Raw genomic sequence first — 23,112 nt, forward strand, 5'->3', positions numbered from 1 at the left:
TTGGTGCTTTGATGTGGCATTTCATGTGTGGATTAGACTGCGGATCAGAGAGAGAGAGCGGTGCGATGCCATGAATGGAGAACATTGGCAGATCAAACATACCCAGGCCTCGGTGTGCAAATGACAAAAGACAAAAGCTGTTTGCCGCTGACACTTTGGCGTCGCGACAGAACAACGGGCAAACACGCAGGTGGCACACTTTCAAACATCTGATACAGGACAGGAGCGGCACCAATGTGGCATCACACTATAGTAATGCTTGGGGTAGAGTGATCCAGAATTTGCCGTTTAGATCAGTGGTTCTTCCTTTTCAGGCCGCAACCTCCCAAAATAATCATTTTTGAACTGGAGGAACACCCGCATCCTGACAAGCAGTTCCACAGATACATATTGTGAAAATAGCAGATCTACAAGCTCACAATGCCTCGCAACGCATTGTGAGCTTGTGATCTATTTTCAAAAAATGTGCCTCATATTATTTGACAATCTGGCCAACGTTTGACCAGTTTTTATAGTATAGTTTGTTGATTATTTTCTTTCTTTTTTTTTGGTATTAAAAAGGTCTTGAAAGTCCTTAAAGTGTCACTTCACTGTCATCTGGGGACCCCCACAAAATCCCGACCCACAGGTTGAGAACCACTGGTTTAGATCATATTGATTTTGATTTTGTACCTGATGATAACGATGATGCCATCAAACACATTGTAAGGATTCCTCAGGTAGTTGAAGGAGCCGAAAGCAGCGAGCTTGAGGATCATCTCCAAGGAGAACATGCTGGTGAAGACAATGTTGCTGATCTCCAGAACATTTGTCAGCTCATCAGGCTACAGAGGAGAGGAGAGGAGAGGAGAGCAGAAACACATGGGGGAAAAACAGAGAAAGAGAAAAGGATGAGGAGAAAAAAGAGAGAAGAGGATGATGTTTATGGTAATATTATATACTGTAGGTCACACATAGTCATAAATCTACCACATGCTGTCCCAGCTAATCAATATACTGTATGTAGCTACATGAGTTAATTTGCATGCACGAAAGAGAGGGGTGAATTATTTTTAAGGGCTGAAAAAGCAAATAAAAGAAAAAAAGAAAAGAAAAAAGAAGTCGGTTTCTATTTCCCTTTTTTTGTCCGTAGTTATCAGCCATTTCAATCTCAATGGAGCGACTGGAACAAATCAATGACTTAGAAAGGGCAAGGACAAGCAGAGTGGTTTGCACACACACACACACACACACGCACACACACACACACACACACACACACACACACACACACACACACACACACACAAAGGCATAATGCACGGTCACACACACGCAATGAACCACAGGTTCAGAATCAGATACTTGTTGCATGTGCCTAGCTGAGGAGCCACTGGGGCGACGCCACCACCATCTGTGGGCTTATGACTGAACGCCTCATGTCAGAATCTTGCCTAGACGGAACAATATCTGGGCGCAGAGGACTCTCGCCTGGCCTTGCATAGCCAGCCCGCCTGTCATGTTTGTGAATAACTTGCCGTCAAATGAATCGGAAATTACCTAACTCTCTCTCTCTCTCACACACACACACGCACGCGCACACACACGCACACACACACACACAGAATCTAAATGCTACAGAAACCACAGCAGTTATCACTCATGGTCATGGACAAACTCTAATTCAAACAGACTTTGATTCTATTCAAAAATGGTTTTATTTTAACAAATTGTTACAACAACAAAAAAGTCAGTCAGTATGCTCTTCACCACAAGTTATGGAGGGACAGTGCACCAAACTCCCTTTCCTTATCGATTCACTTAGACGGGACACCGTTGGAGAAAGTGAAGGAATTCAAATATCTGGGCCTTTGGCTCGATCCTCAGCTTTCTTTTAAGACCCTTATCATTTCAGTTCTGCAGAAAATAAATTACAGCCTGAGAATATTATACTGGTCCCTTAACTGTTTCACCCTCCAGGATAGAAAAAATAATTTCACAGCTATTACCACCAATAGATATCAATCTCTACCCTCTTAATGTAACACATAATACAATACAACAGTAGATTGTAGATGTCCTGAGATGCCCTTATAGAACCCATCACTTCTCTATTTATGAGTCTCTTAATTGGTTAACACCTAAATCTCGAAGACAATCTCACTGGCCGCAATTTATTTTCAAATGTATTTTCTTTAACTACTGTAATTACTTGAAACATTTTCTAGACCCCTGCACATCACCATGTAACCTAAGTCATACAGAGCATGCTTTACTGTCCCCAAAATCTCAAAGGAAAGTGGTAGGCGTGCATTTAAATGTAAAGCCCCATCCAATTGGAATAAGCTACCAAGTTCACTTAGATATATCACCTCCCTTAATGTGTTTAAATAATATATTTTCATTCACCTTTTTCATTCACCTTCTAACACCCTGTAGTGTTCATGCTTCTAATCATGCTTCTAATCGTTCTTGGCAATTCATTGTTATTACAAACCTGTATCTAATGTACTGATATTCATTTCCTAAGGTGCATGTGCATGTATACTGCTGTATCTCAATGTTAATGTTTGTACCCTGCTTGAGCATGTTGCTGCATGTGCATGTCTGTACCGTTTTTTTTTTTTTTTTTTTTTGCTATTCTTGTGTTCACGGGTATGTCTCCATATGAATTTAGCTACTTTGGGGTTGAACTGGTAGGGTGGGAGCGGCTAGCTTTTGGAGAGCTCTTGCCTTTTGTTGTATTGTTTGTGTATTGTATGCCTTGTTCATTCGCGCTAAATGGACCCCCTCGAAAATGAGATGATGCATCTCAAGGGGTTTATCCTTCTAATAAAGGTACTAATAAAAAAACAGTAAAAGCACATGGCTCTCCCGATACCATTTATTTTATTATTCTCATCTTCCACGCGGTTTGTCTTTTGCACACTTTCTGTATGAATTCTAAAAATAAAGATTTGACCTTGAACTTCAACATCGACTTCATGGGAACCACCCAAGACTGTGTGGTTGCCATGGCAGCATGACGTATTTCCAACGGCAGCAGTTCAGCTGTTTGATAAAATGATAATCATGATTGTCATCTCATCACTATTCTGCTGAGTGCCCTAAGTGCTAAGTCACCAATGACGCCGCTGACATTTTAGCGACCCGGAATTGATGGGGACCAGTGTGTTTTGCATGTACCTGTTTGTGTGTGTGTGTGCGTGCCTCCGTCTTTATGTGTCTCTCTCTCTCTCTCTGTTGCCTGTGTGTGTGTGTGTGTGTGTGTGTGTGTGTGTGTGTGTGTGTGTGTGTGTGTGTGTGTGTGTGTGTGTGTGTGTGTGTGTGTGTGTGTGTGTGTGTGTGTGTGTGAGTGAGAGAGAGAGAGTGTTTGTCTATGCATGAGTGTTTACATGCACACTGATGCAACAGTCATGCCTAATAAATGTTCAGCTGTGTGAATACACAGGCTAATGATGCAGGTCCCCTGGTGCAACAGCCTGTGTGGAAAAATGCAGGCATCGTCTCATTACTACAGACGTGACAACAGACATAACGCTTGGATTTGCCAGATGGCCAAAGTATAAGCTATGAAGTACATACACAACTCTTTCACCCGGTCCGTTTTAGTAAACGCTGTAAACAGCCTTTTTTTGTATCTCAGCTACACTTTTTTTTCTTTTTCATGGCGTGTGTATGGCTCCTATGAGGCTGTGACAGAGGCTGTCTGTCCAGGGCAGACTGTCCCCACCCCCCCCCCCCCCCCCTCCACCACCCACACACACATACAATATACAAACATCAATGGACTCATAATCCTCATAGCCCCCCTGGATACGAACCAGGACTGAAAAACAGCATTTTCTTCAAGAACTGCGACAGCACTGTGAACAGTGGTGGCTTATCCAACGGGCTTGAGGTGCTGAAGCACAGGGCACCAACCTTTGGGGGGGCACCAAACGGCATGAAGAAGAAAAAAACGGCGAAAAGCAACGAATTTAGAACGAACTTTTCTTCCCCCCCCCCCCCTTGACAAAACTGTCCCGGGGGGCACCAAACCATGTCCGCGCTGCACTAGCCCCCCTCCCCCCCGTTGACGAAACGGTGCTGGGGGGCACCAAACCGGGTCCAAGCACCGGGCACCACGAAGGGTTATTCCGCCCCTGACTGTGAATATGTTTCACATTTGCCGAGCCATCTAGACAAACTGCAGATTTCTTGTGCATGCTGCCAGTAGTAGGCCAAGAAAGTAACTTTCCATAACTTCACATTATGTTTCAAATGTTTCCAAATATTGACTTAAACTTTATCGGGCTGAAACCTTGCCCAGATATGGAAGCGACTGACAAAATTGTATTGACAATACCTTCTGGTTCTATCGACTTCACAAAGCACAAATAAATCCTTGTAGTAGGCCAAAAAAGTTACTTTCCGTAACTTCACATTATGTTTTATATTTTTCCAAATATTTACTTAAACTTCATCGGACTGAAACCTTGCCCAGATATGGAAACGACAAAATTGTATTGACAATACCCTCTGGTTCTATCGTCTTCACAAAGCACAAACAAATCCGTCAGACCAAGCCACAGTACTGCAGTACAAAGTCTGTCTTCCCTCTATACCTGCCTACAGATTTCATTATAGATTTGAAATAAGTACTAAGTAGCACAAGTTGAATTGTTTAGAAATTTAACCTTGTGGAACACCCTTAGCTATTGCCAAAAAAATAAGATTGCCAAGTTCATGAATGCTGCCAATCAGATAGGTAATTCAATCAGGAACCACGAATAAGCACTTTTGCATCACAAATATTACTTAAATTGTGTTTCCATTGTGGTTCATTGTACTGAATTCATGGTAAACTTAACTGTTGTCTATGATTATTTAAATCAATTGTGTGAGTGGTTGAATCTCAGCGGCACGTTTTCTATACTCGTGTATATTCCCTTGAGCAGAAAAACTTCACAGGACTTTGATGTAAAAAGAATCACAAAAAGATTTATTCCAAAAAATGTGTTCCCTAGTTACAGAAGTGATCTAAAAGCAAGTTCTCAAAATCAAAAAATATACTACAGTCAAAAAAATGTGTCATCCTGACCTTGTCTTGAGCATCAACTGAATCTGCACAGCCCTGCACACAAAAGTGATAGAAATCTTAATCAGCACTGCCCTGGGCACACTCAGGTGTTGTCAATTAAATTCTCAGTTACACAACCTGAGCTCTCTTCTTAAAGCTACAGTAACAGCATTCATTTTAACCTAAAGAACCTCATCATGAATTGAACAAATTATTAACTATTTAAACCTTTTTAACTTAGCTTATTTAACAATCATATACTTCGATATACATGAACTGTTTAGGCAAAATACAAATCACAAAAATAAGCAGTTATTAATAAAATAACCACAACATTTGAACTTGGCTCCCACAAATTGTCTTCACCTGGCCTGAGTTCATTAGACTCTGAGCTGGGCGTGATGACACATAACTGTTGTGCATCAATGCACATTGCACACAGGCTTCTGCTTAGAAAGATTAGTTTCTTTGTAAAGTCTAATCCGATTATTATTTGAACTTGGTCTCTAGCTCTTATTCAAACTCTGCAAAAGTTAACTTGGAAAGTGATGAAATCAAACGATTGCAATTCTGCTGCCTCATGTTTAATGATTGTGTTTAATCAAAGTGAGAAATGTCTAACAGACACATTTCTGAGGATGAGGATAGGGGATTACAAGTGTTAGGGAGCAAAACAAGACAGCCTGTTCGAGAATCGAGTACACATATTTAGAATTAGCTAGTCCACAAAAAAAAGTCTCATCACAAAACTCCCCAAAACACCGAAAACTAAGAAAAAGAAATGTCATGATATAGGCTATTTAATCTTTCTGGGACACCAATTGCTGATCCAATAAATTCAGTTTCAGCTTCATCCAGTTGATGGTTGCTCAGATTATGATGAGCGCTCGGGGCGGGCCATTAGGGGTTAAGTGTCCTGCTCACGGACACTTGGACACGTACAGTTTACTGGACAGATCGGAAGGTGAACTGGTGACCTTCTGATACCAGACGGTCGCTCTACCCACTCCTATAGTGCGTGCCAACGCGTCATCACCACGGGGGGGCGTGGCATAGTAGCACAGACATGTTTGTTTTGGGCAATGTTAAGTCAACCTGGTTTATACCCCTCAAAGATGTCCGCTGCTACCAAAAGACACTTGTTGACGCCCTCTTCAGGATTTTTGCCACGCTCTATACCCACTAAGCTACCGCCAGCCTAGCCTCAATCTCCAGGCTTTTATTGTTTAGTTTTGCTAACAAATAAAAGCCTGGACCAGCGCGTCGGTGTACCCGATATAGGAAGTGTTTCATTTCCCCAACCAACCAGAGTGCAGTGCAGTGGGCGTCGCTCGTAATGTTGTGTTGACGGGGCTGACGGACAGATCGGTGAACCAATGGGATCACACGCATTCTCTCGCCGGAGATGTTAAACCCGCCCCTCTAGGTACGAAAACAGGAGGGCTGGTGCAGCCTACGGCCAGCCCAACACATGTACTGTACTGTACATACAGACAATGCTATGTGATGTAGCTCTAGCATAAGTTCAATAAGGAAGAGCTCTCTCTCTCACACTTTCATCTTTATTGCTGGGGGTGCTTCACAAACATCCTGTCATTCACAGCTTAAAGTGTGAGCACTTCTAATCAGGCGATTGGACTTTAAATATAACTGCCCCTGACCCTATGTCATTTTCTTTTCAGCAATGCAACGAGCAACCTCCATCCTCAACTCCACTCAATCGTCTCACTCGTCTAGAGTTGAGAAGGGGGGGGGGTCATCTGCACTACCACCACCAGCGTCTAGACTCCGGGGGGAGTCTAGACGCTGGTAACTCATTAACCGCCAGATTTAAAACCGTCTATAGCTGCCCTTGTGAGCAATTCAGAGCGTTTTCACTAACATTTGAAAAATCATAGCTTTCAGATCCCATTCCAAGTGGCTATGACTGCCGTCCAAAGTTTGCGGGCCCTGGGCCTGGCGGAGACCTGTGCTCCGAGGAGCACATTTTTCTATTATATCTGCTTCTGTAAGTGATCACAGTACTTTGAGGTGCTAAGTTGCTCTGGGAAGCCCAAAATCGTTTAATAAATCCTGCAGTGAAGTGCTATTATTTTAAAATGTTATAAGAGCATCTTATAAGAGAATCCTCTAGTGTGTGATGCAACCAGATTTCAAAATCGTTTAAACTCCTGTAGTCGGAGCCCAGCCGTACTGCAGCTCGGTGCTTTGTGAAGAAGGTGATAGACCCAAAAGATACAATATTAGAAGAATAGGAGCAGCAATTTGCATCCACTTTGGTACAGAATTCAGCTGCTAGACTGTTAACTATGTCTGAGAAACATCATCCCACCCATCCTAGCAGCTCTTCACGGGTTGCCAGTAAGTTTCAGAATTGATTATAAGATTTTACCCTGCGGACAGGCTCTGAGTTACATTGTCCCGTATACAGTATGAGCCTGAGCAAGCCTTAGATCCTCAGATCAAAGGCTGTAATCCTATACATTAATGTCAAGGTCTTTTCATAGTGTTTATTTCATTGCCTCCTTTATTGGTGTTAATCTTCCTGTATGCCTTTTTTGTTTTTAATCAACATTATTCGAAGATATTGATACAGGAACTATTGATACAGAATGATCACTTATTTTCACTGAATGTTCTATTCTTGCAAATAAAAGTGTGTGCCTATTATGACATGCCCAGAATAGGGACGCTGGGGTTAGCGTGGGTAAAACACACCCTATCCTGAGCTACGCCCATCCATCTACTTCCAGTTCCACCCACAGCAAACACAATTTCAACACAACACCACAGCAACACAAGAGGCACTCACATACATAAGAACAATATGACTCATACTCAAATAAAGATGAATATACATATTAATACAATATTCATCTTAAACAAAGAAAGTCAATATTTCATTATTCTCTCACACTAGCCTATCTATCTACCAGTGTTCATTTATCTCTAGGAGTGTAAAAATGAACCCAAATGGATCTTTAAGGATCAACAGCATTTGGCTGTTGTGGTGGCTGTTGATCATTTCCTTATTGATTGTTCCCAGACCAGTGGAATACGGCCCATAGTGCTTCAGAACAAATGGAAGGAGTAATATACAGGCTGCTATAGGATCAGCTCAAAGGGATGGATTAAACCGCTGATATAATGGACAGAGGGCCAGCTCTGCTTCTCTGTGTGTGTGTGTGTGTGTGTGTGTGTGTGTGTGTGTGTGTGTGTGTGTGTGTGTGTGTGTGTGTGTGTGTGTGTGTGTGTGTGTGTGTGTGTGCGTGCGCGTGCGTGTGCGTGTGCGTGTGCGTGTGTGTGTGTGCGCGCGCGTCTGTGTTAAACAAGCTATGCCTCCATAGACATTCATACAACACCTTTCGCTGAAGAACCACAAGCTTTATAATTCTTTCATTGTCTCTATTTCTATGTCTCTCCCTCTATTTTCAGCTACATAGGAAATGAGAAGGAGACAACCCACTATTGTGAAGTGAGTGGGAGTAATGTGAGAGAGGGAGAGACAGAGGCAGAGAGGGGGAGGAGAGAGAGAGAGAGAGAGAGAGAGAGAGAGAGAGAGAGAGAGAGAGAGAGAGAGAGAGAGAGAGAGAGAGAGAGAGAGAGAGAGAGAGAGAGAGAGAGAGAGAGAGAGCGAGCATGTGTGGACACTGGAGAGACAGGGCAAACAGGGACAAATAGAGACATATATGGCCTGAGATAGAGAACATGTTGTGTAACCTAGCACCAAAAACAGATAGAAGGATGTCTAAAGGAGTTTAGTAAGCATCATTCTTATTTTATTGGAGTGGATCTAAGTGTGATTGTGCTCCAGTGGCCCTGAATTCACCCTCTAGTATTACGACTCTGTAGGCAGAGCCAAACCCAATCTGGATACAAAGATTACATTACAGAAAGAATGGAGAAAGGGGGACCGTGCCGTATGGATAGAACATTGATTGGACTTCAGTGAATGAGAGGCATGCGGGGGAGATTGATGCATCTTTGTTGTGTTTTATTGTTGTGATTGGTGCTGCTGCATGTTTGCTTTGACAATGTAATGCTAATATTGCATATTAACGAAGAAGTGAGAGAGAGAAGGGTAAGAGAGAGAGGGTAAGATACAGAGATTGAAAAAGACAAAGATTAAGAAAGAAAGAAGTGTGTGGACCGTGGACGTCCCTACCTGCTCGTGATGCTCAATCCCCATACTGATGGTGTTGATGAGGATGGCGATCATGATGCCTCGGTTGAAGTATTTACTCTCCACGATGCTCCACAGCCTCTTCCGGATGATACTCGACAACCCCCTGCAGCTTAGCTTCGGACTGCATTTCCCAGGAGGCTTTGCGGCGTCCTTGCCATTCTCATCCTTCTTGCCGCCCTCCTCGCCACCCGTCTCCTCCACGGCGCCCCCTCTCTCTCGTTCGTCTTTGGCCTGGCCGCCAGCTGGTCCCGCCCCGTCCGTGAGTGACAGGGCCGTGGTGCACTGAGGGCAGCCGTCGGGGGCGGAGGCGAGGGAGATGGGGGCGGGGCTGCCGTGATGGCCATGGTCAGGTCCGTTGTGGTTGGGGCAGTGGCCAGCTGACGGAGGATAGAATGGACATAGGGTTGAATGGGCATTTTATTCGTCATACAGCTGAGTATCGCCGCTGCCAGGCATAAAACCTTGTATATCTTAAAGCAACTTTGGGTACTTAGAAAAGCGCTATATAAATCTCAGCTATTGTTACTTATCACTATCTCGATATTTCATATTTTTTATGTTTTTTCAATAAATGAATTTTATACATCTGTTTTATACTGGCATTGCGTAAAGTGTCCTTGAGATTCAACACTATTTTAATTTGTCTTAGTTAGATCACTTAAACGGATGAAGACAAATCGTAAAACCACTCACTCATAAAACACAATACATTAAACAAAGTAGCCTATAAAAAAGATAGTAATATCCATCCCATACAATAATCATAAACGCATAAAACAAATGGGTAAAATAAAATAAAGTACAACACACTGGAACTGTAGGGAAATTTGCAAAAACTGTCAAATGGCCCACAAGATAAAGCTGTTCAAGTGATTTAGAAACATCTGCCCACAAATAATTAACCTGCCAAGTGGACTGCAGTGCTACGTTTGGAGTGTTTAGGAGGGTGACAGCTTCAGGATATCTGCTATAATGCTTTTTAGTCTTTTGTGTGAAGGAAGCTAATTAAAAAAGGTTGTTAGCCAGGCGAGAGGGGTCCATTAGAATTTGATGGCCCTTATTTTATAACCAGCTATAAAGCAAGACATCCTAAAGCAGGTAGCACACGTCAAAAGATGTTACTGTTTTTTTGTCTTGCCGAAGCCGAACAAATTCTCTACAGACAAAGTTGTTTTATACGCAATGCAGCTCTGCTTTGAGTGCTGAATGCTATATCCCACCCACTGTATACACTACTGGAACTGTGATTTTGCCAACTGGATCTGATTGTGTAAATAAAACTTTCACAACTATATATTTATATTTTTTTAAATGCAAAAACAACAGATCTACACACTCACAACGCATCACATTTTGTGCGTTTTGCGCGTGTAGATCTCGTGCTTTTGCTATTTGTAGTATATGACAAAGTATATGGTGGTTAATGGCTCTATCAGCAAACCAATTAAGCGGTTAAAAATCTTAAGCTCAAACCACAAGCTCAACAAGTGTCCCTTTGATCCATCCACACTCACCATTCCTCAACACCCTTCTCCTCTCACGTCCTCCCCTTCCGTTTGCCTTCCCTTCTCTCCCATCTTCTCTCCATCCTCCTCCTCCTCCTCCTTCTCCTCTTCGCCCCGCTCTTCCGAAGCCCCGGGGCTTGCCTCGCAGGGAGTTGAAGAAGGCCCCGACCCTTCTCCTGGCCTTGCGGAGGACGTGACAGAGCAGCAGGAACACCTCCTCGTAGCAGTCCCCCGGCTGACTGGCCAGGGTGGAGGAGGAGAGGCACTGGGCCCGCTGCTCCTGCATCAGCTGGTGCTCCCGCTGCTTGGTCTCGGAGAACTGGGTGGCGATCACGACCAGGCACAGGTTGATCATGAAGAAGGAACCCACCTGGATGGTTGCAAATAGTGTATAGCGTTGGTTCTCAAAATGGGACCCTCCCGGGACAACCAAGGGGTCCTTGGTAGGGTTCTCCAGGGGTTCCCCAGCACAAGTAGTTAATGTAGCATCACAATCATTTTTTACCACTTCATCCATTTATATGTTGGCTATTCCAAAAATAGCAGATATACAAGCTCACAGCGCGTCACTTTGTGCCACGCTGCGAGCTTGTACATCTTTTATTTTTGAAAAAATATGATATGATATTTTGTATCATTTTGTGTTTTTTTTTAAACACAAATCTTCTCTTCTGGGGGTCCCTGGCACAATACATTTTCAGATGAGGGTCCACGGCCAAATACATATCTATTTGGGGGTCCTGAAAAAGTTTGAGAACCAGTGGTAAGTATAATGTATATATATAGTATTATGTTACAATCACTGCAAGCATACAACACCATGCATGCTGAACTGTACTTCATCTTTTTCAAATGGTCTTTTTGGTAATTATAACGAAGCAATTTGCTGCGGAATTAATAAAGTTCTAATGTAGCTGAACCGGGTGAACCCTGTTTTCTCCTGTCTTTCTAAGTGGCATTTGTGCTCGCGGCCAAGTTTTGGTTCCAACTCTGTGTTGTCTCTGTTTTGGTCACAGTTGAGGTCACATTTTCCCCCACAGTGGTTTAAACATCTCCACCAAACATGGGCTGATCACAGAGAAGAAACCTACTTGAGCAGCATGGTACAGGAGAGACAACACGGGTAACATAATCGGTTCACACACCTATGGAATGGATGTTGATGTTTTCAAAACTGACATTTCACAGCAACATCACTATACAGCCAAAATATTTAGTATCCGAATTACAAAACGATCTATTATACCATTTGATTCACAACAGTGAAAAGCGTAATGCTGATGCCTTTTCACACACCACTCTATGTATTTCCAAGTTGTGCTTCTCTGATCTATTTTTAAAAGGAATGAGCTTACTGTTACGTATGGCCTAAGGGAGACCGCTTACTGTTACGTCTGACTTAAGGGAGACCTAACACTTATCCATTTATAAAAGGAATGAGCTTACTGTTACGTCTGGCCTAAGGGAGACCTAACACTTATCTGACACTAACAGTCTATGAAAAACAAAAAAACAAAACCCTCAGCAAATCAGCCTACTATGGCTTATCTAATGCTAATTGAAAGACTAAAACTGTGGTAGAGGCAACTGTTTGGCATTTAAAGCCCAGTGGTTCTCAACCTTTTAATATCAAGGATCAACCCAGAGAAGAAATTGATGAATTAAATGAATTTAATTGAAGCGCATTCTAAACGATTCTAATCTAAATGTTTCTTACATTTAATTATAATACAATTTTGCTGGATTTTCTGAATCAAAACAAACAGACGTAGATGTTTGGACTGGCAGCATGCACAAGACATTTGGCGCTGATTGGTCTAGGAGTGAGCTCCAGAGTGACATACTGGTACTAACACACGCAGACATACAGAAAAGGGCGAAAACATGATCTCAGTCAGTAGTTAATGCTGTAGTCAAAGAAAGTCATGATACAGCATTAATTTCAAGATGAAGATAATGTAGGAGAGAAAGCAATGGGGTGGGGAAGAGAGAGAGAGAGAGAGAGAGAGAGAGAGAGAGAGAGAGAGAGAGAGAGAGAGAGAGAGAGAGAGAGAGAGAGAGATTTTGTGTTGTCTAGCGCAGTGGTTCCCAAACGTTTTAGCCCAAGACCCAAAAGAGGATTGTGATGTCTTCCCGAGACCCAAACCAATGAAAATAGCAGATCTACAAGCTGCTATGGCTCTGCAACGCGTCGTGAGCTTGTAGATCCTCTATTTTCACTTTCGCTTAAAGGTTACATTTGACGAAATTATGGAATCACATTTAATTGTTTAAGTTGTATTCATAAAATTGTTTGAAAAATTGTCTGAATTTCTTTTTAATGTATGAAAAACTCTTTTCATACATTAAAAAAAACACTTTTTTTAATATTTTGAAAATCTTTTGAAATAGAAATAATGTTAAAAAGAAATGACCCACAAAAATCGGTCCATGACCCACAATTGGGTCCCGACCCACTGTTTGGGAAACAGTGGTCTATAGCGTGTTGTCCTGTCCTGTCTGTGATCAACAGTGATGGTAAAGGCTGATAAACCCCCTCTGGTGTCCATCTGATCCCCCCTGACAGACACACTGGCACATGGAGACCATTCTGACACACTGGCACATGGAGACCATTCTGACACACTGGCACATGGAGACCATTCTGACCGGGCTACAAAGCTCTCCCTGTGTGCGTGTGCGTGTGCACGCGCGTGTATGTGCGTGTGCACGCACGCATGTGTGTGTGTGTGTGTGTGTGTGTGTGTGTGTGTGTGTGCGTATGCATGCGCGTGTGTGTGTGTGTGTGTGTGCGTGCGTGTGCACGTGTGTGTGTGTGTGTGTGTGTGTGTGTGTGTGTGTGTGTGTGTGTGTGTGCGGGTGTGTGTGTGTGTGTGTGTGTGTGTGTGTGTGTGTGTGTGTGTGTGTGTGTGTGTGTGTGTGTGTGTGTGTGTGTGTGTGTGTGTGTGTGTGTGTGTGTGTGTGTGTGCGGGTGTGTGTGTGTTCGTGCAGTGTGTGTACTGAATGTGTGTAAAGAGAGAGAGCTGGCTGGTCCTTATTGATCCAAAGCAGGGATTTGTGCTTTGTCCAGCCAGTCTCCATGCCAATCCTCTGGGCTGAAAGGGAAGCAGGGGGTCTTAGCACTCACCCAACACTCACTGATCTCATCAATTCTTTATGTTTCCACATTGGTGCATGGGGCCCCCAAAAGACAATTAGATTAGTGTGTGTGTGCATGAGCGTGTTCGTGTGCGAGAGAGAGAGAGCGAGCGAGGGGGGGAGATAGAGAGAGAGAGAGGGGGGGGGGGGGGGTGATAAAGAGGGTGGAAAAAGTCAGAGAGTGGAGTTGAGGGAATAATCATGTAAGACCAGATTTATGCAATGCGTGCATAATGCATTTTGTGCATGAGGTGCAATGTGTGTGTGTGGGAGAAACAGTGCTGCTTTTACACCCTTAAATGTCCTTAATTCTCTAAGCCAGCCATACTTCAATAAAACATTTCATCCAATTTAGAACTTTTGCCTACACAGGCTCTCACTGCCCTGACTATAATGTATGGTCTAATAAGGGCTTCATCGTTCACCCACATTTTTGCACTCAGCCTCCTCTCAACTTTCTAAGTTTCTAGAGAGCCAATTTCTTCACTTTCATAACCACCCTATTAAGTGTAATTTAGATTTTGAGTGTTTTTTTTGTGACAGACAAAGATAAAGTGCTTGACTGAGGATGCTTATCATCTGCAGGCTTATGCCTCTTAAGTCAGAATCCCGTCTAGATAGAACGATATCTGGACACCGAAACTCTCGGGTGGCTTCGCTTAGCCAGGCGACTGCCTGGTGCGGAGGGCCGTTTGTTACTGGTCGGGGTCTCTCTCTCTCTCTCTCTCTCTCTCTCTCTCTCTCTCTCTCTCTCTCTCTCTCTCTCTCAGGGCTTACAGTAAATGCAAATTCCTCCTCTCTTGAGAGGCCATGGCATCAAATCAAGTGGATTATATTGCATTCGTACAGGAGCTAACACTTAACGGTACATGTTGACTTGAGGATGGCATTTCACAGTGATGGACCTTAATTGTATAGCCTGCCTCTGTTTTCTATATGCAAAGCCCATAAAACCACTGATTGCCCTGCACTAAGCCTCTGAACATGATCATAATCATGCAGTATACACAACAGGCTCTCTCGCTCCCCTTCCTTCCTTTGTACCTCTCTCTCTCTCTCTCCATCTTTATCTCTCCCTGTCCATTTCATAGTTTACTTCAATTTGATTCGACTCAGTTGCATAAGCAGTATATTGTCGCAATCGGGCGGAAAACTAGTACGTCCAAAACTGTTACTTTTCAGGGAATGGAAAAAAAGACCTGTGTCAATGCAGTGGTTTTCAACCTTTTTCATATCAAGGTCCATTATTTATTCGGCATTTGAGCCACGGACCAAGACTTAGAATATTTAGCTGTCGTTGGATAAAGATTTTGTCAAAATAACAATTCTTTATTTTTTCTACATTGTGTAGACTTCTTGTAAATTAAGTAAGGCAGATTACTTAATTTAACAACCAAATGCGTGTCCATTTGGTTTCATTTTACGCTCTCAAGAGTTAAAGATCTATAAGGGTCCATTTGGTTACCAATTCTCCATCATTTAGCTGGGGACCACCCGGACCACTGGTTGGGAACCACTAATGGATCCATTGTACCCTATTTGGGGCGTAAATAGCAGACCTACAATTTCACAGCGCGTACTGTAGTGACATGTTGAAGTGACTGACACTGTTATATCCATGAAGTATAAAATACCGTATCATTTATGAAAAGAAAGAAATAAAATAAAAGATGAAATATGGATATACAAGGTTTCTGCCCTATACAAGCAACACTAATTGGTGTTTTCATACTGCTTTCTCTCTATCTCTCTCCCTCCCACTATCATCACGCTTTCTTCTCTCAACACACTGTGTCATGCTATGATAGAAATGATAGAAAATATGAATGGAAGCCTGTTCATCCGTCTGTCAGTGAGATGGAGACATGGCATAATGAGCACAATTATGTTTGAAACTGCGCTGTGTAAAACACTCTCCCTTCCTGCGGTGTGTTGAGTCTGCCCTCAATTTGTGACGCAACGATGCAGAGGCGAGCGAGGGCGTGAACTGTAGCAGACCTTTCTATTTCAGATGGCACAGCCACATAAGGCTTTGTTTCCAGTGGTGTAAAGCAACTAAGCACAGTACCAATTTTTAGGTATTTTTTACTTTACTGGAGTATTTCCAATTGTCTGTACTTTTACTTCTACTCCACTACATCTCAGAGGCAGATATTGTACTTTTACTCCACTACAATTATTTGAAAACTTTGTTACTAGTTTCTTTGTAGATTTTGATTATTATTACAAAACATACATTATCCACTTCAGCCCTATATTCATTTTTTTGGCCGTTTGAAAATAGCTCACAAGCTTCATCCATTTTCAAATGATTTTTATACATTTTATACATTTGAAAACTTCTGCATAATGACATTCTGCATAATGAGTACTTTCTACTTTTGGTACTTTAAGTACATTTTTAAACCAATACTTTTGTACTTTAAAAAAATATATAAAAAAAGGTTTAACAAATGCTTTCCAGTGAGTTTTTCAGCAGGCACTGTATGTAATCCTGCTAATGAATTAAAATGGATAAACAGTGAATGGTTCATACGTTTTGTATTGACGTGTACATTAATGTGCAATTTTGACATTGAAATAAGGTGCTCTGTATGGATCTTTGTTCCACTCTGTATGGATTATGTTCTAACGTACAGACGGGGGGTACATTTTCCCTGGTTTTCTCAGAAATGATTGATAAAAAAAAAAAGAAATTGCTTGTCTGGCTCTTTCTGTACTTTAACACTGAAGTGTGCCAATCACCACAACATGCACGGAATAGTCTACACTACGGTATGATAGCAGTGTATGTATAGTTAGAGACAAAAAACATGTGTTTCACTATTTCGATATGGTATACCCTACACTTTCAGTTCACAACAATGTATGGGGAATGACCAAAGCAGGGATGCCTGGTTGAAAGTGGCTACGATACTGTATCTCTCCCTGGGGCATTTGACATGTGCCTTTTCTGATTAGCTTTTATAATAGCAGTTCATTGAAGCTTGTATGGAAAATGACTCACCCATTCCTTTACCCCTATAAACCTGTGATGTGACAAAAATAAGTGAAGTTGAAGTTGAGATTGTGTAGTATTCCAGGCCCCCTCTGTTTCCCTGGAGCCAAAATGGACTCCAATCTGTTGCTGCCTTACAGTGAATTCAAAAAGTGCTTTCTCTCCTGTGTTCCATCTCGATTGTCACCCTTTCCGCTTCCCCAGTAAGCTTTCTCATTATATCTGCTCACCCTCTTCTTTGAGCGAAAAAAAGAAACATTGGCAGCCTTCAGACCTCCTTCTAATGAGTGTAATATAGGCTACTGTATGTTGTTTGAGACAAAGTAAGACACATTTTATATAAAAGAGATGAAAGACAGAGACCACGGGACACTACACTGTAAAATCATTGACGTGTCCCCACACTTTCCTGTACAGTGGCAAGATAATAAGCAATAAGCAACAAGTGAGTGTGTGTGTGTGTGTGTGTGTGTGTGTGTGTGTGTGTGTGTGTGTGTGTGTGTGTGTGTGTGTGTGTGTGTGTGCGTGTGTGCGTGCGTGCGTGCGTGCGTGCGTGCGTGCCACGCACGGTCACGCGTGCTTGAGTGAGTGTGTGGATAGACAGAGAGAATAACAAGGGAGAAAAGAGAGAGACAGGGTCTGTTTCATAGCAGTCACTCAGTAACTTGGCAACAAAAGCAGGGAATGATAAAATGAATAACTAGCAGACAGCAGGCAGATACAGAGAGCATGAGAGAGAGAGAGAGAGAGAGAGAGAGAGAGAGAAAAAGAGACAGAGACTTACTATGATGAGTAGAATAAAGTAGATGAAGTTATAGAAGGAGTGAGCATCCATCACGTAGTACATGATCTCCACCCAGCCTTCCAGAGTGATCACCTACAGCAAGGACACAAACACACGCACGCACACACGCGCACACACACACACACACACACACCACACACACACACACACACACACACACACACACACACACACACACACACACACACACACACACACACACACACACACACACACACACACACACACACACACACACACACACACACACACACACACACACGTATTATATTATGCAGCAAAAATCAATACATCAAACCCATAATTTATACCTAAAAACATTTGGTAGACCCTCCGTCGTCACTGGAGGTAATGCATATAGTACTTTATAGTGGTAGCAGCACTTTGGTTAGATTGGTTAATACCCCTGATGCATTGCATGGACAGCCAGAGAACTCTGGCAATTAAGTTTAGGCATGAGTTTGGTGTGGTTTATTTAATTAAGTCCAGTTAGCTTATAGGCATTGTTCGTATGGTTCTGTATGGTGCCAAAACATGGACAATGAATAAGGAGCTTTGGGATTGTCTTGAGTTGACGGAACATACACAAGACTTCTCATGCGTGTCCAGAACCTTTCATGGAGGAACCATCCCACTAAAACTCAGATTTATGGTGGCATCCCTTCCATCTCAGTTGTTGTGGCACAAAGAAGACTCTGCTTTGCTGGACATTGCCACAGAGCAAAAGACCAGGTCATTTCAGATATTCTTCTGTGGAGACTACCATGCCCATCAAGAGGAACCAGACCACTCACATTTCCAGATGTGCTGAGTAGGGACACATGACTGACTGTGAATGAACTTGTGGCAATGAGCAACAGAGACCAGTGGAGAGCAGCTTGTGTCGCAGATCTCGAGGGCACTCGAATGATGATGATGATGATGATGATGGTTAAGTTCAGACGTGGCTTCGGTGTTGTTGAGGGTTACGGAAAGGATCTGGGATGGTGGTTAGTTAGTACTGAGATTGCGCTTTGTTCGGCTCCACTCATGCAATGCATGCTGGTTATGCTGCGTCCTGCTAACCTATTCATTTCATTACCGACCACAGGATTAAGCTATCACATCATTAAGATCTCTATTATTTCCTCGTTTGCAAAACACAAAACAATCTGTGAAAACATACGTTTTTTTTCCGACTGTATTAGGGAACTAGCCAATCACGTTATTCATCAACAACTGATTCAATAGTTTCAGAGTTAATAGAATGCAGAGGATGTCTCCAGCTGTGTCGAGAGACAGTAATTTCTGTATACAGTAATTTCACGCTTGCACGTCGTTTCATTTTACATTAAAGAAATTGTTATCATATCCCGCGAGGCAATTCTGCTTGACTGAAATAACATCTCACTATGAGAATAATGAAAATGAAACGTCCCTCTTTTATTTCAGACAGATTCAAGCAGTTTGCTGAGTGGTTTATTCTGGCTGCTAGAAGAAGAGTGATCCATTTCTGAATTCTATGTTTTATAGTGAACACTGCATGAAAAGATTCATTCATGCAATATACAGTATCCTATCCTATACAGACCTAAGGGAGTATTTCTGGCCTCTGCTGCCCACAGAGGTCATAACAGTCAACATACAGCAGCATATGGTTACAATACAGATCCATCTGTGGAACCATTGGAATCACATCATATAACATACTCGATAAAATACTCGGGCCAGGAAAATAAAATAAGTCATATCACACATTGTTTTCTGCTGTGTTGCTTTTCGATGTGTACTTTGTATACGTTTATTGAGGTATCTAAAGAGCACAAAGTATGGCGTCAATGGCGCCTGACAGGCCTGGGAACTAACCCTACCTTATATCATGGCCCTGGTTTTGGCCATGCTTAGTAAATTGGATGTTCCCGTGCATCTTCAGAACAGATGCTTCCACAATACAATCTGACTGTACATTGGAAGCGCTGAAACGGTTCAAGGCTGTAAAGCTTTGCTTAAAAATCTCAGACAAAACCCCTCTTCAATCCAAGTGTGACCAAAGCCACCCATATACCATTGAGGTCATAATTCAGTCACTGCTCTATCTCACTCACAGTAGCATGAGAATAATTATTGGATATTTATTCCCAGTAGAGTGATAGAATGCGTTAATTTCTAATTTCAGCCGGCACTGTCAAGTCACCTCAACAAACTCTACGCCGGTAGAGTGGTGGTTGAACTCCACACTGACTGCAATTGTAGTTATTGTTGCTGAAGTGTTATAACATGCATTTAAAGGCATTATGAAGTAGTGCGAAAAATTAAGGATAAGAAGAGAGGAGAGTAAAAGGATGATAGTGAAGATAAGATGAGAAATAATTCCAAAATAGTTGAAGGATATGGGACGGGTCCGTATCTGTTCCTTAAAAGGATAAGAGTGTTCGTAAATTGCGATACAAGGGAGTCTGTGCCAATGCGAACACAGTGGAGCATTATGACAAATTCACCAGCCTTCCATGTTAAATGGCATTGTGATGGTGTTCATGTTTGTGCCGATTTGAAGGATTTACAATAAGTATGGTTCCTTTGTGTACTGAATAAATGGACAAACCTAAAGCCTGATGGATCACATTCAAAACGCAATGGATAGCTCCAAAAATACATCTTGGCAGAACACCTGGCCGCTTCTTGTCCAGAAAATCAGACATTGGGCTATAAGACATTTGGGATATTATTGTCTGCCAGACAATCAGCCATATAAATGATCTGGCCAGAAAAAAAGCTAAATAAGCAAACACTAATACCCCCCAAGTACACAAGATGTACAAGCACAAGATGCTTATACATCTTGTACACAAGATGTGCAAGATGCAAGATGCACAAGCTGTAAGGTGGTAACAATAAATAACACCTTGAACATTACATTTTTCTTTTTCTCACAAATACAAAATTGTGTTTAATGGTGTATAGAGAAGTTGTCCAAAGAAATATGTGGAATGGTTATAGTAAAGAATATACCAGTAGTGATAAAGATTACATTAAAAATAGCTTTTGTTGGCCCGCACCGCTGGTGTAGCGGTCCGGGCACCTAGGCTCAATTTAGCCTGACAGCGCATCGTGGGTTCGAGTCCCGATCCCGATGGCCTTTGCTCCGTGTCACTCCCCATCTCTCTACCTACTGTACTATAGATAAAGGCATGAAAAGCCCAAAAATAAATCTTTTCTTTTCTTTTTTCTTTTTGGTTTTGTTTAAGTAAAAAGTGACACAGTATGACTTTAAACACTTAAACCCCAGCAACCGAATTGTGAGGAAAGCTTTCAGTAGATCAACAAGCTCACAACGTGTGAGCTTGTCGATCGGCTATTTTCTGTGAAAGCTTTCCCCACAGTAACACACTAGTACAGAGCCCTGAGGGACTCCATATGGGGTTTAAGTGGTTAAAAGGATCAGACAAAAAGGCACGGCATCCGTTGGACTCATACCTGAAAGATGACGATCCAGGCGAAGGCGATGTTGTCAAAGTTGATGGCTCCTTTGTGTGGGTTGGAGTGCCCCGTCTGACAGCGGGTGTAGTACTGGTTCCAGTTGACGCACAGGCCCGCCGTGACCACGCTGCCGTTGACCAGCGGCTCGGGGCTCAGGCCCAGGCCCTGGCGGTACAGGGCGTCGTCCTTGTCCAGGCAGCAGGCGCGGCCTCCCTCGCGGCGCGCTGGCACGTCCGTGCACGCCATGATGCCGTTGTCAATGGGCAGGGAGCAGATGAAGGGTCGCTCGTCGTCCTCATCGGCAAAGTAGTACGGCTTCGGGAGGCTGACGCCCGCGGCGCTGCATGTACACAAGGGAGGGAGGTGGTCAGACATAAGTCAGACATACTGCGAACTGCATGGCTGTGATGCTCACTGCGCTCACACACACACAAACACACACACACACACACACACACACACACACACACACACACACACACTGACACACACGCATGTGCGCAGTTGTCTTTACATCTGTGTGTTAGTACACACTGACACACACGCATGTGCGCAGTTGTCTTTACATCTGTGTGTTAGTGTGTGTGTGTGTGTGTGTGTGTGTGTGTGTGTGTGTGTGTGTGTGTGTGTGTGTGTGTGTGTGTGTGTGTGTGTGTGTGTGTGTGTGTGTGTGTGTGTGAGGCTACATGAGGCTATGTGTGAGTGGTGGCCTTCATAGTCATAGACGTTACAGATGTTTGAACAGTGGGAGGTTGGAAGTGAGAGAGAGGGAATTATCATAAGCTGACAGAGAGGTGTCAGCTTATGATAATAACAATGATGACAACACAAATACAAGGATGGGGAAGAGACTGAGATGAATGGAAACACAAATACAGATACAAACATTCAGAAGAGAAACTGAAGTTGAAGCAAAAACACAAAACAAAACACAAACAAAACAGACAGTAAAATCATATGTTTATCTAATTTGGTGCTTGGTGATGGTGAGTCAGGCCGGGTTCGGGTGGTTGATTAACGCATGCTTATGCAGGATGGGTGTGGATTGGCGCCCATATATGGGTCGGGAGGGTGCAGGTGATCCGCACATCACTAATATCTTGGTGTGTGAAGACTCAAACAAAAGGTCAAAGGAACATAGGAAGTAAGGGAATAGGAATGGACAAGTGGTTTGAAAATCAAATGCTGTTAACCAATGAGAGCAGCAGAGAGAGAGTAACAATTCTGACAATTCATCTTAAAAGGCTGCTATTTAAAGGGCATGCCACTAGTGAAACTACCAAGAAATATCAAGACAGACATGGTTAGCCGCTACATCTGACCTGGTATTTGAAGAGGTTGTTCTGCTGATTACCTGTGAGGATGGTTGGGGCTACTATGTGTTCACCAACGAACACACAAACGTGCACGTGCACGTGCACGTGCACACACACACACACACACACACACACACACACACACACACACACGCGCGCGCACACCCACACACCCACACACACACACACACACACACACACACACACACACATCACCCCCCTCCGTGACCGAGCCGAATTAACGGATGATTCATGCCTCCTCAGCTGTCATCTGGGCCTTTGGTAGCAACAGCAGACCAGACAGAGGTGTGTGTTGTAAATGTGTGTTTCCAGTGCCACTGCTTCTACTGACACAATGCAGACAGACAGCACAGCAGTGCCTGGCTCATGATCAAATTGGATGTTTGTCTGTATGCAAGGGGAGGGGGATTGTGCTCATCATAGGACAACCTTCGCTGTGTCAGTGCTCTGCTGTGGCAGAAAGCCTGCAGTCATTTCATGCGAAGAGATGCTGGACAAGTGACAACAGGACATGGCAACGCTCTCCAACCGAAGGTGAGTGCTCCATTCCCAGTGCCCGTTTCCTACTATAGCCATACGTTCTGAACAGTGGTGGAAAGTAACTAAGTACATTTACTCAAGTACTGTACTTAAGTACACTTTTGAG

General features: G+C 43.0%; 1 protein-coding gene across 1 annotated transcript in view; it reads right to left on the reverse strand.

Moving 5' to 3' along the window:
- The window catches only part of cacna1ib (calcium voltage-gated channel subunit alpha1 Ib), a gene marked incomplete at its 5' end in the record, with an annotated part of 168,381 nt that overhangs the window by 95,489 nt on the left and 49,780 nt on the right, over positions 1 to 23,112 (reverse strand). The window contains 5 exons of the mRNA XM_084071481.1: positions 673 to 824; positions 9,207 to 9,604; positions 10,742 to 11,102; positions 17,653 to 17,745; positions 21,127 to 21,469. Of these exons, the coding sequence (XP_083927607.1) occupies positions 673 to 824; positions 9,207 to 9,604; positions 10,742 to 11,102; positions 17,653 to 17,745; positions 21,127 to 21,469 (1,347 nt within the window). The remainder of the gene's footprint in view (positions 1 to 672; positions 825 to 9,206; positions 9,605 to 10,741; positions 11,103 to 17,652; positions 17,746 to 21,126; positions 21,470 to 23,112) is intronic.

The sequence above is a fragment of the Gymnoscopelus microlampas genome (assembly GCF_963454915.1).
Source record: "Gymnoscopelus microlampas genome assembly, chromosome: 2".
NCBI lineage: Eukaryota > Metazoa > Chordata > Actinopteri > Myctophiformes > Myctophidae > Gymnoscopelus > Gymnoscopelus microlampas.